This window comes from Oncorhynchus masou, chromosome 30 (genome assembly GCF_036934945.1).
Source record: "Oncorhynchus masou masou isolate Uvic2021 chromosome 30, UVic_Omas_1.1, whole genome shotgun sequence".
Lineage (NCBI taxonomy): Eukaryota > Metazoa > Chordata > Actinopteri > Salmoniformes > Salmonidae > Oncorhynchus > Oncorhynchus masou.
The window spans coordinates 15345935-15360609 of record NC_088241.1 but is presented as its reverse complement, the minus strand read 5'-3'; the positions used below and the strand labels follow the sequence as shown (position 1 = coordinate 15360609).

General features: G+C 44.7%; 1 protein-coding gene across 9 annotated transcripts in view; it reads right to left on the bottom strand.

Annotated features, from left to right (window-relative positions):
* The window catches only part of LOC135522137 (growth factor receptor-bound protein 10-like), an 81951-nt gene that overhangs the window by 7354 nt on the left and 59922 nt on the right, over nucleotides 1–14675 (bottom strand). For 8 of the 9 annotated variants that reach the window (XM_064948128.1, XM_064948129.1, XM_064948130.1 and 5 more), the window contains 5 exons: nucleotides 6259–6415; nucleotides 3197–3312; nucleotides 2552–2626; nucleotides 1241–1378; nucleotides 804–914 (listed from right to left, as the gene is read on the bottom strand). In XM_064948128.1, the coding sequence (XP_064804200.1) occupies nucleotides 804–914; nucleotides 1241–1378; nucleotides 2552–2626; nucleotides 3197–3312; nucleotides 6259–6415 (597 nt within the window). Of the gene's footprint in view, nucleotides 1–803; nucleotides 915–1240; nucleotides 1379–2551; nucleotides 2627–3196; nucleotides 3313–6258; nucleotides 6416–7418; nucleotides 8186–14675 lie in introns of those variants that run through there. The other variant, XM_064948134.1, reaches the window with a different exon arrangement.

Genomic DNA, 14675 nt, shown 5'->3' with positions numbered 1-14675 from the left:
AACAACAGAGTAGGGATGGCTAATAAGTCCTTTGTTTTTGGGTTGTGCTCAGGTAAAATAATTTGCCTAATCTATACTTCCATATTTATAGGTCTTATTCTTCAAGATAAAGGGGTATTAAATTAATTGGAATGACTAAATACTGTATAAAATTAAAAATAATGGATTAGAAGAAGCCAACATAACAAACCCATAAAGTAAAATGCAACATTCATTTATGGCCAGTTATGTAACCTCTAACATTGATTTATCCTGCAATATATGTTGTTCAATTGGTAATATGTTTTTCTTCTTCTAATGCCTCTTAAGGGGAAAGTAATCTGCAAGTAATCAGATTACATTAATTACCGAGTTGAGGTAATCCAAAAGTGTCCAAAAGTTATGTTACTGATTACAATTTGGGACAGGTAACTAGTAACTGTACCGGATTACATTTAGAAAGGAACCTACCCAACCCTGATCTTGTTGCAGAATAAAATAGGATTTTGTTCGATTTTGGTTTGATTCTCTATCCATTTATTATATAGCCAGAAAGTGGGTCAACACAGAGCACACAATGGCAGCGAAGCCTGCCTCGTCAGGCATGTCTCAGCAAGATACAGGATGCATACCAAATGGCAACCTATTCCCTATACAGTGCACCATTTGGGAAGCAGACACAGTCTAGACACGACACTGTTCAATAACTGTAATAGGAGACGGCTTGTCCTCCATAGAAGACAGCGGAATAATAGACAACATATGAGCATCTGAATGACTTGCAATGCCTCGAGTGCAGAGGCCTTTCTTTCTCTTGAACATACCTTTATACAGAACTCGTAGTCTGTTGGCGCACTGTGTAGCTTCTTGCCTGTTGTTACTGTGAAGACATTGCTGTCCTCCAGGTCTGCTAGTAACTGTAAATGCCTGGGCTCCTGTGGAGGATAAATCAATAGCCGATGTCATTTCATCACGAAGAAACTTAAGCCTGGAGGTAGCAGAGAGCAGAGCTCCACTCAAATCAATAGCAGCATGTGTGGTTGTATGAGACATAGAGAAGGCAGGCCTCTCTGAGCAGCAAGAATGTACACAGATGATTGAGGCAAGCAGCCTCTTAACTAGCAACTAAAATATTAGACTTTGTAGGCCATTACTAGCGCAGTTTAAATGTGGGATATTGGCTCAAGGATTCGGCAATACAAGCCTAACACTAACAGAGTTAGTGTACTAAGCATACAGTAGAAAGGGGTTGGCCAAATACCTTCGACGTTCCTTTCGTAGAAAAGTAAAGTCCTGAGCGTCTAAGGAACACGTACAGCTTCTTCCAGGATTTCCTGCCCATCTCTTTCACGTATAAAAAGCCTTGGATCTCAGGACAACTGCTGGAGTTCAAGAAATTCTGAGAGAAGGAGAGAGAGAGAAGGCTTTAGCACAAATCAAACATCATCATTTTCATGGGGCTCGGAGCCAGAAAACAAACATTTATATAACGAACAATCTTGGCATTCTTGTGATACCAATTTTTATGAGCCACTTTAAACATGGTAGAGAAATGAACCAAGACACGTACACACTGTAGAGACAGGCAATTCAACAAGGAGTTCTGATTCTGACAGCAAGTTGTTGCAAGTACTGAGTGGAGCGATAAGATAAGCACCTACTGGTTTTAACATGCCCTGCAGAATACAGAACTCTCTCTGCCACATTCAGACACGGTCTCCTGACCTGACAAGATACTAATTAAAGGTGCAATACGTCACTTTTTGATGACCCGACCAAACCGACATAGAAATTTAAGTTAAGGATCTGACATTCTCATTGAAACCAAGTCTAAGAAGCGGTAGATGTGTTTTATGTGTGCCATTTCATTTGCTTCCCGTTCTTAAGTTCCGCTTTTACGTGGTTATTTTTGGTCAAAAGTTATTTTACAGTGGTTTAGACAGCACACCGATTCTCTACATAATGACTGAAAGTAGGTTAACTATTAGAATTTTTGCAACCAGGAAATAGCATAGTGCACCTTTAAGTGATTCACTGTTTATGATCGGCCTTCACTGGATTCCTGGAACCGCCCCCAGCCTGACCATGTCAGGGGATGGTATCATTTTAAAAGCTTTCTACGATAGTGGATGGATTCCAGTCATGGGCCTTTTAATAACGCTTTGTCACACTGCTACATTTGCAGGCTGAACATGTAAACTTCATTCCATTAGAGCCTCAGGTCTTTAAAGGCACCATGCAGCTGCGCTGTGCTGCCTGGCACAGGATGGGAGGATGTTGGCCTGATGCGCTGTGCTATAACATTCAGTACGTTCCTTTACTCTCCTCTCACAGTTGCTTCCCTTCAGAAGCTGTAATGTCTGTCTGTCTTTCTGTTAGCACGCCTGGCCTGCATGTGCAGAGACACTCGTATGTCAACAGAACATCAAGTGTTACAGTCTGTTCTCTGACAAGACATGTACAAGGAGGTCAAAGGTGATATTTTTGAAGGAGATCAGACACAGTACACAACACAGACTGGAGTATGCAGTATGCTGAGGTAGTGGAGTCTTTACGGTTCTATGGCACATACCTGTAAAAGTTGAGATGGTGGGATTGCACCATTTGTTTCCTGGCACCATGCAACCATATGCTCAGGAAAGAAATTCTGTTGGTAAGTGTGAGACGAAAGCAGTCGTTTAGCAAGGAGGTTGTGGGTAAAAGGAAACTCAGAAGGATGGAGGTGGAACGCCAAGAGACATTAAATGAATCCCCTTTCTCAAATGAAAATGAAGAAAAACATTAAACAATAGTATTTGTCTCATAGCTTTTCAAACTAGTTTCAAACTGTTTCTTAAATAAGTATGTTTAGGGACAGTTTCCCGGACACTGGTTTAGCCTAGTCTTTCTGAGTCCTGGACAGTTATATCCACCAGTCTAACAGTTCATTTTTCTGAGTGTGAGTGGGTACATTCCTATAAAGTGAGTGAAAGATGAGGCCCACTTGATTGTGAGAGTGTAGTAGGAGTTTTCTGGGGAATATGCTACATTTAACAAGCCCAACCAAACATTCTCCACTCATTTATGAAATGCATTGCTTGTAAACAAAAAATAAAATTCAGGCTGTTTAGCTTATTATAACTGTTTACACATGTAGAGAATATAAATAGGACAAGGAAAAACTCTGCAGGCGAGCTCTGGGATTCCTTGGAAACAAACAAACAAAAAAACAACCTACCAAGGGATTTCTGAAGAATTCATATTTGGCATAGTTCTTCCTGAACAGAAATCTGCCCTCGCTGGTCATGGATGCCTGCACTTGTACCACTAGCTCATGGTCCTCCAAGCACCTCTCTGTAGAGAGAGAGAAAGAAGGAGCTAGTTACCAAATGGAAGCCTACAATAAGGACACAATATCACGTCTTTAACAAGAAAAATAACAACATTGTAATAATTTTCATGTCCTGAACATTGGGTGTAGAGCAAACAATGAAAGAACGAGCAGTTCAGCCTATGAACTGGAATTGGAATTTGGTTTACTTTCTGAATTGACCCCCCCCCCCATTCTATAGATGTCTTGAGCATACATTCACTTCCCCCTCTCTCAAACAATTAGTGGGGCTATGCTATACAGGCCCTGCTGTCTGCCTGGCCCACTCACCCTGCCTGGCCCACTCACCCTGCCTAGACTACTGACCCTGCCTGGACCACTCACCCTGCCTGGCCCACTCACCCTGCCTGCCCTGCCTAGACCACTGACCCTGCCTGGACCACTGACCCTGTCTGGCCCACTGACCCACTCACCTTGCCTGGCCCACTCACCCTGCCTACCCTGCCTAGACCACTGACCCTGCCTGGACCACTGACCCACTCACCCTGCCTGACCCACTCACCCTGCCTACCCTGCCTAGACCACTGACCCTGCCTGGACCACTGACCCTGCCTGGCCCCTGCTCTCTCTGCAGGAACACATGTTTCACATCCAACTGTGGAAGCAGGATTCCTAAATAGATTTTGGCAGCAGGAAAGGAGACACTGGGGACTGGGGAGGAAGGGCCCAGGCTTTCTTGGACATGCAGTAAGATACTCACACTCAATAAAAGGGAGAGAAAGAGGAACTAGACAATGTGGACATTTTCAGAAACTATGTGGGTAGTATCATACTGATGTTGCAACCTGGTTGGATTCCAGTCCGCTTACATCCCAAAAAATGGAGAGTCAATCCAGTACCTTCTCTACCTTGCCTTTACTGAGGCTCTTTGGTGAGTCACTTCCTCTCTGACCATGAGTCAGCCAAGCCCCTGACTCACTAGCTTAAAGCCTGTAGAGGTTATAACCCTTTGTGAGGGAAGCTGAGGGAGGGTCATTGGCCATTATTCTTATCAGCTATTCTATTCACCCAATGAGTGACAGTGGCCTTCTCTCTCTCTCTCTCTCTCTCTCTAAGGAAACACCCCCACTGATTGTGGGGTTGTCTTTCAACTATGTCCCCTGGACTCCGCCATTCTGAAGAGAAGATACGACTCAATAATGAGTCGTAGCCTTCTTTATACCAGGGAGTCAGGGACTCCATCTCCATTGTGGATCTGTGTCTCCCCCTGTCTTTTCCAGTTTCCTCCTTAGCGAGGGGATTGGGAGCAAGGTTGGGAAAGCAACATATCTAATTGGCTGGATGTCATTCTTATACAACAAAGCCCATCTGGAGAGGCCTGGTCAGATTAAGGAGCAATTAGGAAGAGTGACCTTGCCTCTAGTGGACTGGACTCACCATAGAGAGCCTGCCCTAGCTCCATTCAGGTGGCTTCTAAAGGTCAGATTAGCCCTGGTTCCTTTTAAAACAAATGGAAGTTGTGTCCAAATGGCACCTTATAGTGCAATGTAGTGCCTTGTAGTTCACTATAAGAAAAGAGGGCCATTTGAGATGCATCCATAGTCTGTAGAATTTTGCCATTGTAGAGGGATGATGTTATACTGGGTATCCCTACGCACTGACACCAAACCAATCAGAACAGATCATGTGACGGTATTTTTTAGAGCTTTAGAGGCCTGTGCTTCAGATATGTAATATTGTTGTGTTCTAACCGCCATATAATGTTATTAGTTTGAAGATTTTGAAACATATATGCCATTTCCTTTGGACTATAATGCACTCAGGATATCAAAAGGAAATTGACGTTTATGAGCAAATTCATTTTTTTTTTTTAACTTTCAAAACCTGGATAATTCAGACACACATATCAATATGAACTACATCCTCTTCACATATGCAACATAACACCTAAATAATTACTGCATATAATTGTTACCCTTTATGTTGTGCGTACATATTGGGTAGCCTATATTTCAGTGTTTAGGCCTAAACATTCGCAGAAATACAGTACTCTCATTTTACCCATCTGCTGTAATGAAGATATAAGCCCAGACACAACATGTGTTTTATAATTGCTCGTTCCTTAGGGGTTTGAAGTTTGGAGCATTCTGCTTCTCAGAACTCTTAACAAATCGCTGCAATGCTGCCACATTAAGCATTCTACGTCTTGACTTACACAACCTAATATCAATTCATCTAACATTCAGTGAGACTAGCGTTATCCTGTTCAGCTATGGTATAAGCCCAAAGTAAAGTCCCTGTACAAATGTTGGCTAGATACAGTGACTAGACAGAGCAAGGTACCTGTATGAGCCAGTGATCGCAATTCCTGGTCCAGAATTAGATAAAAGAACATCTCTAATCATATTATTAGCATATTATTACACGTGACCATATTATGGTACATTCTTATCTCTAACTGTATGTGACCGTATATCCGTTCTCAGGTACGGTAACAAGCTAAGGTTTGGGAGGGTGATGTCAGGGGGTTCCTGGTCCTGCACTAAGAGTCCATTGTCTCAGACTACGTCTCAAATGGCACTCTATTCCCTACATAGTGAACTTCATCTAACGGGGCCCATAGCACTCTGGTCAAAAGTAGTGTACTATATAAGGTGCCCCATACACCAGACCCTGAAACAGTCTAAAAGACTAAGAGCAGGCACAGACAGGCAGCTAATGACTGTTAACCAAAATAATGATATACAAGAGAAAATATAGGCTACAGATGTAGGCTATCTATTATTTATGATGACTCTTGGTTTCCATAGCGAGACCTCTGTTGACTTTAACATGAGCAGGAGAACATGTTCATTATCCAGTTGGCTTCTCACAGAGCGAGGGCCGAGGGGGGAGGGAGCTCTAGGCTATGTCCTGCCAGCCAGCCTGCCCACCAGCCCACCCATCCAGCGCACCAGGTTGCCACTTACCTAGTCCGAGGAGAGGGTGATGCTCAACAAGTGCCCAACTGTTGTCGTCCACACAATGGCTTTTGTACACGAGGAGCTGGCAAAGATCTCTTGCAGTCATGTCGGCTGGGATTTCCACTACTTTCCCCATGCCGTCCTCGCTGAAAATGTTTATAATCTAAAAGAGGAATGAAAAGGCCCTTTCATGTTAGAACTATTCCCAGACACAACCTCGTAGGCAGACAGACATAATTCAGATAGATGAGGCGCATAGTTCAGGCGTAGACAGGCATAGTTTTACATAGAAAGCATAACTAGATAGCACAACACTTGCAATATAATACCAAGAGCTAATTCACTTTCATTCATAACCATGCGTGTTTGATGAGCATCCCAGACATATACAATCCATTCTCACTGGCAGCGGTTTGTGGGGAAATATAGGTTATAAAAACATAAAATGTGACACTCATCAGAATCATACTTCAAGCTTAAATACTAAGGGAACTCTTTTAGTCCTTCAATCCACACCACCTGCTTCCATAGAGATTACCCACTGACTGAAAGATACTGCATAGAAAGATTGTGTATAGAGATACATTATACTGTATAGAACGATTGTGTATAGAGATACATTATACTGTATAGAAAAATACTGTATAGAACAAGATACTGTATAGAAAGACACTGAAATAAACTGTATAGAAAAATACTGTAAAGAGGAATATAGCACATTTATAGAAACATCAGATAAATCCCTGATAAATCCCCCTCTGAGCACGGATCCTATTCCCTCTGGTTCCTCCAAGGAGATTTTAGTAGGAATTTAGCTTCCTTAGCCTTCCCACTTAGGCTACAGTACGCACCCTTTGAACATGAGGCCTTATAAAAATACATTCTCATTCCCTTCTCCAGCTATAGCTTAAACAAATTCAAAGCCTTACAACAGAACATCATATCTTCTTTTGACAGGAAAGAAAAAACAATTCCCCCTTTCAAGCGGGCTTCGATCCATTCTGAGCCTCTCACACATCCCCTCCTTGCTTGTCATATCTTTAAAAAAAAATAAGACAAATTATCGTCGAACTTTAAAGCAATTACTTTGACCCTCGTCTCAGCTGACCTTTGTCAGACTTCGGAGAAAAAGGGGAAAGCGGTTAAATATGTCTCTAAGAGCTTACCTCTACGGCCTGTAATAGGCAGCAGTCCGGAGAGCACGATGGCATTTTTGGAGTGAGCCTGCCTCCACACAGAACACACACAGACGAACAACCCTCTCCTCAACTTGGTCGAAAAAAGACTAGTACAGCACGGTTCCTTCCTCTCTGTCAGTGGCTGCCTGTTATGGTACCTGTCACATAATCTCCTCTCCTCTGCCTAGTGCAGGACAGAGCAAGCAGATGGCACTATCCAGTCCGGCTAGTTGACAACTTCCCTCTGCTTCTCTCACAAAGGGTTACAGCCATGGGCTTTTAGGTAGTGAATCAAACCACACTTCCTTAACCAATCATAGGGCCCGCTCAGGCTGATGTAATCATTCCCACACAGTTTTTTTTTCTCTCTCTCTCTCTCTCTCTCTCTCTCACTCTCACTCACTCACTCTCACACACACACAAACTTTATCAGGCTGCAGCTCTGAATAGCTTTCGGCTTCTTTTTGAGTAAAAGTGAAAATGATAATTTAAGTGGGGTGTGGGGCAGAGCGAAAGAAGCCTTCGTTTTAACCTCCCAACATGTTCTGAAGTTTCAAGTGAGGGCCTGTTTCTTTTCTTTTTTCTATCTGTGGCTCAGCTTTGAACTTTGCAGTCAGAAATCTCTCTCACGACAGCGCAAGGCTCATTACGGGCTAAATGAAACAAACCTGAGTACTTGAACTTCTCGTTGGCCTCCCCTCGAGTCTAGCTTCATGCCAACATTCTTTCTCTCAAAAGAACAAAACACGGAAACTTAGTGTGTTCACTATTCGGCTCGCCCCCCACCCCCTTTTTTGTTGTTTTACTTCAGATACTTAATACCCCACTGACTGGACTGACAAAGGCTCTGCCCCACCCCGTCTGGAGTAGACATTTAGCCAATGTCCTTTCAACCTCCTCTCATCTCAATGGGTCAATATCTATATACAAACACTATGCTGAAGGGAGAAGGAGGATAATGGGAGGTCTTAAATAACAGTTCCCTTCCTTCCAGTGTAGGAAGCAGGAAGCAGCCATAGTGGTCAGGGAGGATGATTTAGGGTTTCACTACTATTGCCACGTTCAAAACAACTGGGACCTCGAAACTAGGAAATCTCTGACTTCCGACTTCAGTGCGTTCAAGACAACTGGGAACTCGAAACTAGGAAATATCTGACTTCTGACATCAGTGCGTTCAAGACAACTGGGAACTCGAATCTAGGAAATCTCTGACTTCCGACTTCAGTGCGTTCAAGACAACTGGGAACTCCAAGTCAGCCTCTTTCTAGAGCTCCGACATTCCGACCCGAAGAGCACCATAAAGCCTTAAAGAGAGCGGGGCTGTGGCAGGGGAGTATGACCAGACAGAGGAGAGACAGAGAGAAGGGGACAGAGAGACAGAGAGAAGGGGACAGAGAGACAGAGAGAAGGGGACAGAGAGACAGAGAGAAGGGGACAGAGAGACAGAGAGAAGGGGACAGAGACAGAGAGAAGGGGACAGAGAGAAGGGGACAGAGAGACAGGGACAGAGAGACGGGGACAGAGAGACGGGGACAGAGAGACAGAGAGAAGGGGACAGAGAGACAGAGAGAAGGGGACAGAGACAGAGAGACGGGGACAGGGAGACAGAGGGAAGGGGACAGAGAGACAGAGAGAGACGGGGACAGAGAGACGGGGACAGAGAGACAGGGACAGAGAGACAGAGAGAAGGGGACAGAGAGACAGAGAGAAGGGGACAGAGACAGAGAGAAGGGGACAGAGACAGAGAGAAGGGGACAGAGACAGAGAGAAGGGGACAGAGAGACAGAGAGAAGGGGACAGAGAGACGGGGACAGAGAGAGACAGAGAGAAGGGGACAGAGAGGGGAAGAGATGAGAGAGAGAGGCAAAGAAAGAGAGATAGGTTGAGGAAGAGAGTGTGAAAGAAGGAGAGCGGAGGGAGGGAGAGAAATAGTGAAAGAGAGCAGATACACAGAGACAGACAATAGTGAGAGAGGTGAGAGACTGAGGTGAGAGAGAGAACAAGAAAGAGAGAAAAAAAGAAGAGAAAAGAATGTTCTGTGATAGTAGTGAGTAAGGCTATGTGTAGTGTACATGCCACTATACTAGACTTCCAGTTGTCACTGCAGCCACACCCCTCTCCTCATTGACTTATCACTACCTCACTACTGGCCTGCCTGGTGAGTCAGTGGGGAAAACCCCATGTCACATACCTACCATGCTGTACTACAACAGGACACACTACCACTGCCAGCAGCTAACACTCCTTATGTGGAATGAGATAGCACAACCAGCACTACGCCTATTACATCACTATTACATCGTATTATTATCCTAGAATACATACTGTACTGGATATTATGAGGAGAGGAGTCACGTGCTTTGACATGTGTGTAGAGGAGTTAACAAGTACACACTTCAGGGGGTAGAGAATTGGAGCACATGGTCCTAACTTAACCGAACAAGAGCAGGAACATAACCTCTCAACCTCTAAGTGGAAAATGTTTCAATCAAACATCGCATCCAATGTGATGAAAGGAACAGAAAGACATTCAAGTGAGTGATGAGGACTGAGGAGACACGGCACGCTTCCTTGACCTACTCCACTTCTTTTTTCTAAGAGAAAAGATGTCCTTGTGATAAATAGAGAGAGGGAAAGAAAGAGCGAGAGGGATGGAGGGAGGGGAAAAAGAGAGAAGGGAAATGAAAGGAAGGAAGGGGAAGACAGGGGAGGGAGAAAGAGAGAGAAGGAAAGAGAAAGACAGAGAGAGAGAGCGAGAGAGGGGGGTGGGGGTGCTGGGTTGTCTTCCTGTTCTTTCTGAACACTATTCTCATTCAGTGGTGGGCCTCCAGGATAACTCAGGACTTGTGATGTAATTACCCAGGGACAAGCTGTTGAGAGCCCCAAGCTACACACACACAGGCAATGTCCCTCTTAAGCCACTCTCATTCTCTCACAAACACACACACACACACAAACGCACGCAATGTCACTCTTCAGCCACTCTCATTCATACACATTACAAGTGCATTAAAAGCACAATATTAACATCAGGGATGTGTTAAAAATACTAGATTACTGGTTATTACTGGTTACTAGCCTCTTAGGGATGATTAACCTCAGTCTACTATGGAGAAATCGATAAGGTTGTGGTGACACATCAGGTCCTCTCTGCTTATATCCCACACAGAAAAGGAATGGTGAAGTAATAGAGGGTCACCAGTGAATAGGTTTTACCATGCTAAGTACTGTAAATGGTGCCATTTGGGATGCAGGCAATGAAGATGGCACTGATATCTCATTTGGGTCATCAATAAGCAGGCTACAGTGGGGTAGTAGTGGTAATGCCATAGAATTAGAATGCGTAGAACATAGTGCACCCATGAGTTTACCATTGAAGTTGCCAAAGTCAGAGGTTCCAAGTCTATTCTGTTCATTCTATTTCTGTGGGTAATTCCTCTGATGGAAACATCTAACCTTATCTCTTTGAGGCATTTGATATTTATTATTATACTGTACCAGGCAATATATCAACATTTTATTGACTATGACATAAGAAGCAAAGAGTAAGTGGCGGAACCAATTAAATAGGGCTGTGACGATACCAGTATCTCAATATTTCCATGTCAAAAATGAAACCACGAAGCAGACCTGCTGTATGTAATAAATACATGTGACTCTGGATGACAAGATAAGGATTTTTGTTTTCAACATTAGGGCTGTTTCCTAAAGAAGTTTGTATTTTGTTTCCTTGGCACAATACTGACGAGTATCGTGATACTGGTATCTTCCCGGACCAACAATTGAATACCTTTAGGCGTAAATCTTCTTCATAAGAAAAACCTGAGTTCAATTAAATCTCTAAGGAGGCAATTCTAAATCTAGTGCTTCTCTGTAGGCTAACTCCATTATCTCCGTAAGTTATTAAAAACCAAAAAAGTGTCTCTACTCTCTAATCCCCCAAAAGAACAGCCATTGATTAAACAGTGCTGGCTAGCGGTCGACTGAGTGGTGGTCTCGCCCCCTCTCTGCAACCCACCAACAAATCAGTCCCGTTTACAAGTACCTCTTTAATGAAGCCAAATGTACTGTGTGCTCTGTGTGGTCTCTGAACTGCAGTGGCCATTGACATCCACTAATGAGAATGTGAGACAAAACCCGGAACAAAGACAATAAAGACAAAGCTTGTCATGTCCTGAGCTTCACTCGCTGCCTGCAGCCGGCTGGCCCGGGGAGAAGTGTTGGGCTGAGTCGGCTCTAAAGGGAACAGCTGGCCCGGGGAGAAGTGTTGGGCTGAGTCGGCTCTAAAGGGAACGGCTGGCCCGGGGAGAAGTGTTGGGCTGAGTCGACTCTGAAGGGAACGGCTGGGGAGAAGTGTTGGGCCCGGGGAGAAGTGTTGGGCTGAGTCGGCTCTAAAGGGAATGGCTGGCCCGGGGAGCCGGCTCTGAAGGGAACGGGGAGAAGTGTTGGGCTGAGTCGGCTCTGAAGGGAACGGCTGGCCCGGGGAGAAGTGTTGGGCTGAGTCGGCTCTAAAGGGAACGGCTGGCCCGGGGAGAAGTGTTGGGCTGAGTCGGCTCTGAAGGGAACGGCTGGCCCGGGGAGAAGTGTTGGGCTGAGTCCGGGGAGAAGTGTTGGGCTGAGTCGGCTCTGAAGGGAACGGCTGGCCCGGGGAGAAGTGTTGGGCTGAGTCGGCTCTGAAGGGAACGGCTGGCCCGGGGAGAAGTGTTGGGCTGAGTCGGCTCTGAAGGGAACGGCTGGCCCGGGGAGAAGTGTTGGGCTACGTAAATACTGCTGACTCATGAGGTGGACATGAACCGCTTCTTGTTGTCAAATTTTTGTGTCAAATTAAGCAACCCCAAAGAGGGGATTTATCCAGGCTCACTATTGCAGAAAAATGACCAGAACATTGGCCAAGGACTAAAATGGGGACTTTCGGATGCACAATACCAAGTCAATGCACTCTCACTCCAAAGCAGTTAGTTAGTGAGCTAGGTACAGAACAATAAAACAACAGAATATATAATAATATGGATGATTTGGAAGGTTTTGAAGTACTATCGTGCACATTTAGCAGATGCTGGGGCAGTTAAAACAGTACTTTTATACTTTCAGAAGTGGAGAGATGTGGATGAACTAACGCCATGCTGTGGTTAACATCTCGGCCACAGTGACTACTCATCCCCATCGAACTCCCACATGCAAACCACCCAGCTCATGGCTGAAACTCAACCATATTCCAGTGATTATAACGAATGTTAGCCATGTGAGTACAGAGTACAGTACAGAGTACAGTACAGGGCAGCCAAGCCAAAGGGCATGATGAAAAAAACTTCTCTCTTTGGAAAACAATGATTAGGTTATAATATATGACTAACTCCGTAAATGTATATATCTTTTTTAATCTGGTGGTTCCAGATATCAGCACATGTTCCAAAAATTCAGAACAGCTTGACTCATTAACTAAAACTCAACAAGCTACCATTATGGAACGCACTCCCAAAACCAAACAATCCCTCAGTTCCTTAGTCCCTTCAAACCAGAACAAACCACAAGCAAAAAGACCCACAGTTGGTGTCTATATATAGATCAAATAGAGGCTGATCCATCAGCTCTGTGCATTCCTCTGGGAAGAATCCCCCCTGAGCGGAGCCTGAAGCTCCCATACCTCCTCCCTGCCACACACATCACATCAGCCCCAGCCTCCAACCCCAACAATCCCCTTTGAATGTCCGAGTTCTTTCTCCGCGGCTCCCTACTGAGATCAATCCAGAGAGGAGACAAATATTTCTCCAATAGGAGCAGACTGGTTAATTGCGCAGCAGGGACCTGGGTAGCACCCTTTCAGGCCACCACACCATAGATCATTGTCCCTTTACGGGACTCAGGGACTGCCATTGGGCACTCACAAAAGGATGACATCGTTCAATTTTGACTACACAATAAAACCAGCCGCCCGCAAGCTGCACTCACTGTACTTCTGCTTGCACTGGTCTCCCAAGCTGTAAGGCCAGGCCAAGGCCAGCTAGCTGCTGGTGGCGCGCACACTCACATACACACCCAATATAATGCTCTACGCTGGTATAGGCCTACCTATTAAAATACAAGAAGTCCACAGCAGAATTAGTTTATTAAAGGTGAGTGCTGAGAAACGGTGAGAGAGATTTGATTTCAGAGATTTAACATAGCTGTACATTGTGTTCCAGTATAATTAGGTGTTTCTGGAGAGAAGGCGAGATCAGGCCCCATTCCAATGGCGCTGCTCTGCTCTCTACTCTGGACGTATTCATGACTGCTATTTGAATTAAGCCAATTGTCTGTCTGCATTTCCTCCAATGGTTGCCTTTTCAAAATGTAACAAGTCAGAGATGAATTGAATGTATATGCTGAGAGTGTGGGAGTATTGTTGCATGTCTTTTTTCCTTGTGTCTCCATCTCTCACTCTCCCCCTTTCTTTCCCCTCTCTTTTCCCTCCTCTCTCTGTGAACACTAGTTCCACTTGAGAGAAATCTGAGCTGTCCTACTTTCCTGTATGAGAGAGAGTTGAGAGAGGGAGAGGCAGAGAGAGATAGAGTTGAGAGAGAGGAAGGAAGGAAGAGAGACGACAGGGCAGAGAGAAAAGCAGAAAGTTGAGAGTGAGAGAAGCTGCCCTCTTCTCAGTTTAGAGAGCAAGAGAGTTGTGAGGGAGAGAGGCCTGCTCTGCCCTGCAGTGGAGGATTCCATGCAGTCTCCATGACCTACATGAGTCCAGCTGAAGCTTTGCGGGCCCGCTGAGACACTCTACTCGGGCCAGATGAACTAACAGCTTGCAGCAACACATTCCACCCTGTCAAGCCTCCATCCTGGACACAGAGCAGGGCAGTTCACATTCCCTCCAGTAAAGTCATGCAATGATGAATCAACTGGTCTTTTCTCACACGTTCAATATGGGCTAAACACACACTTCTATATATAGACGGCTATTGTATAATGTTCTCAGACTAAAACTGTGGCCCATGCAGGAACTTTGGGAACATATCCATGCTTAACACTGGTGAAAAACTATCCGTGTGTGTTTATTACAGACGATCACATTCAAATACTGAAAATCATGGATTAATTTCCCCAAAGACAGAGTGAAAATCATCAGTCTACATAATGAGTGTAATGAACAGAAATAGGTCATACTAACCATAACAAAACAGCAACACGATCAGGGACTGACATATGATAGAGCAGGGTCCCCAACTGGTGGCCCGGGCTACAGGCCCAATTCAACTGGTGCCCCGG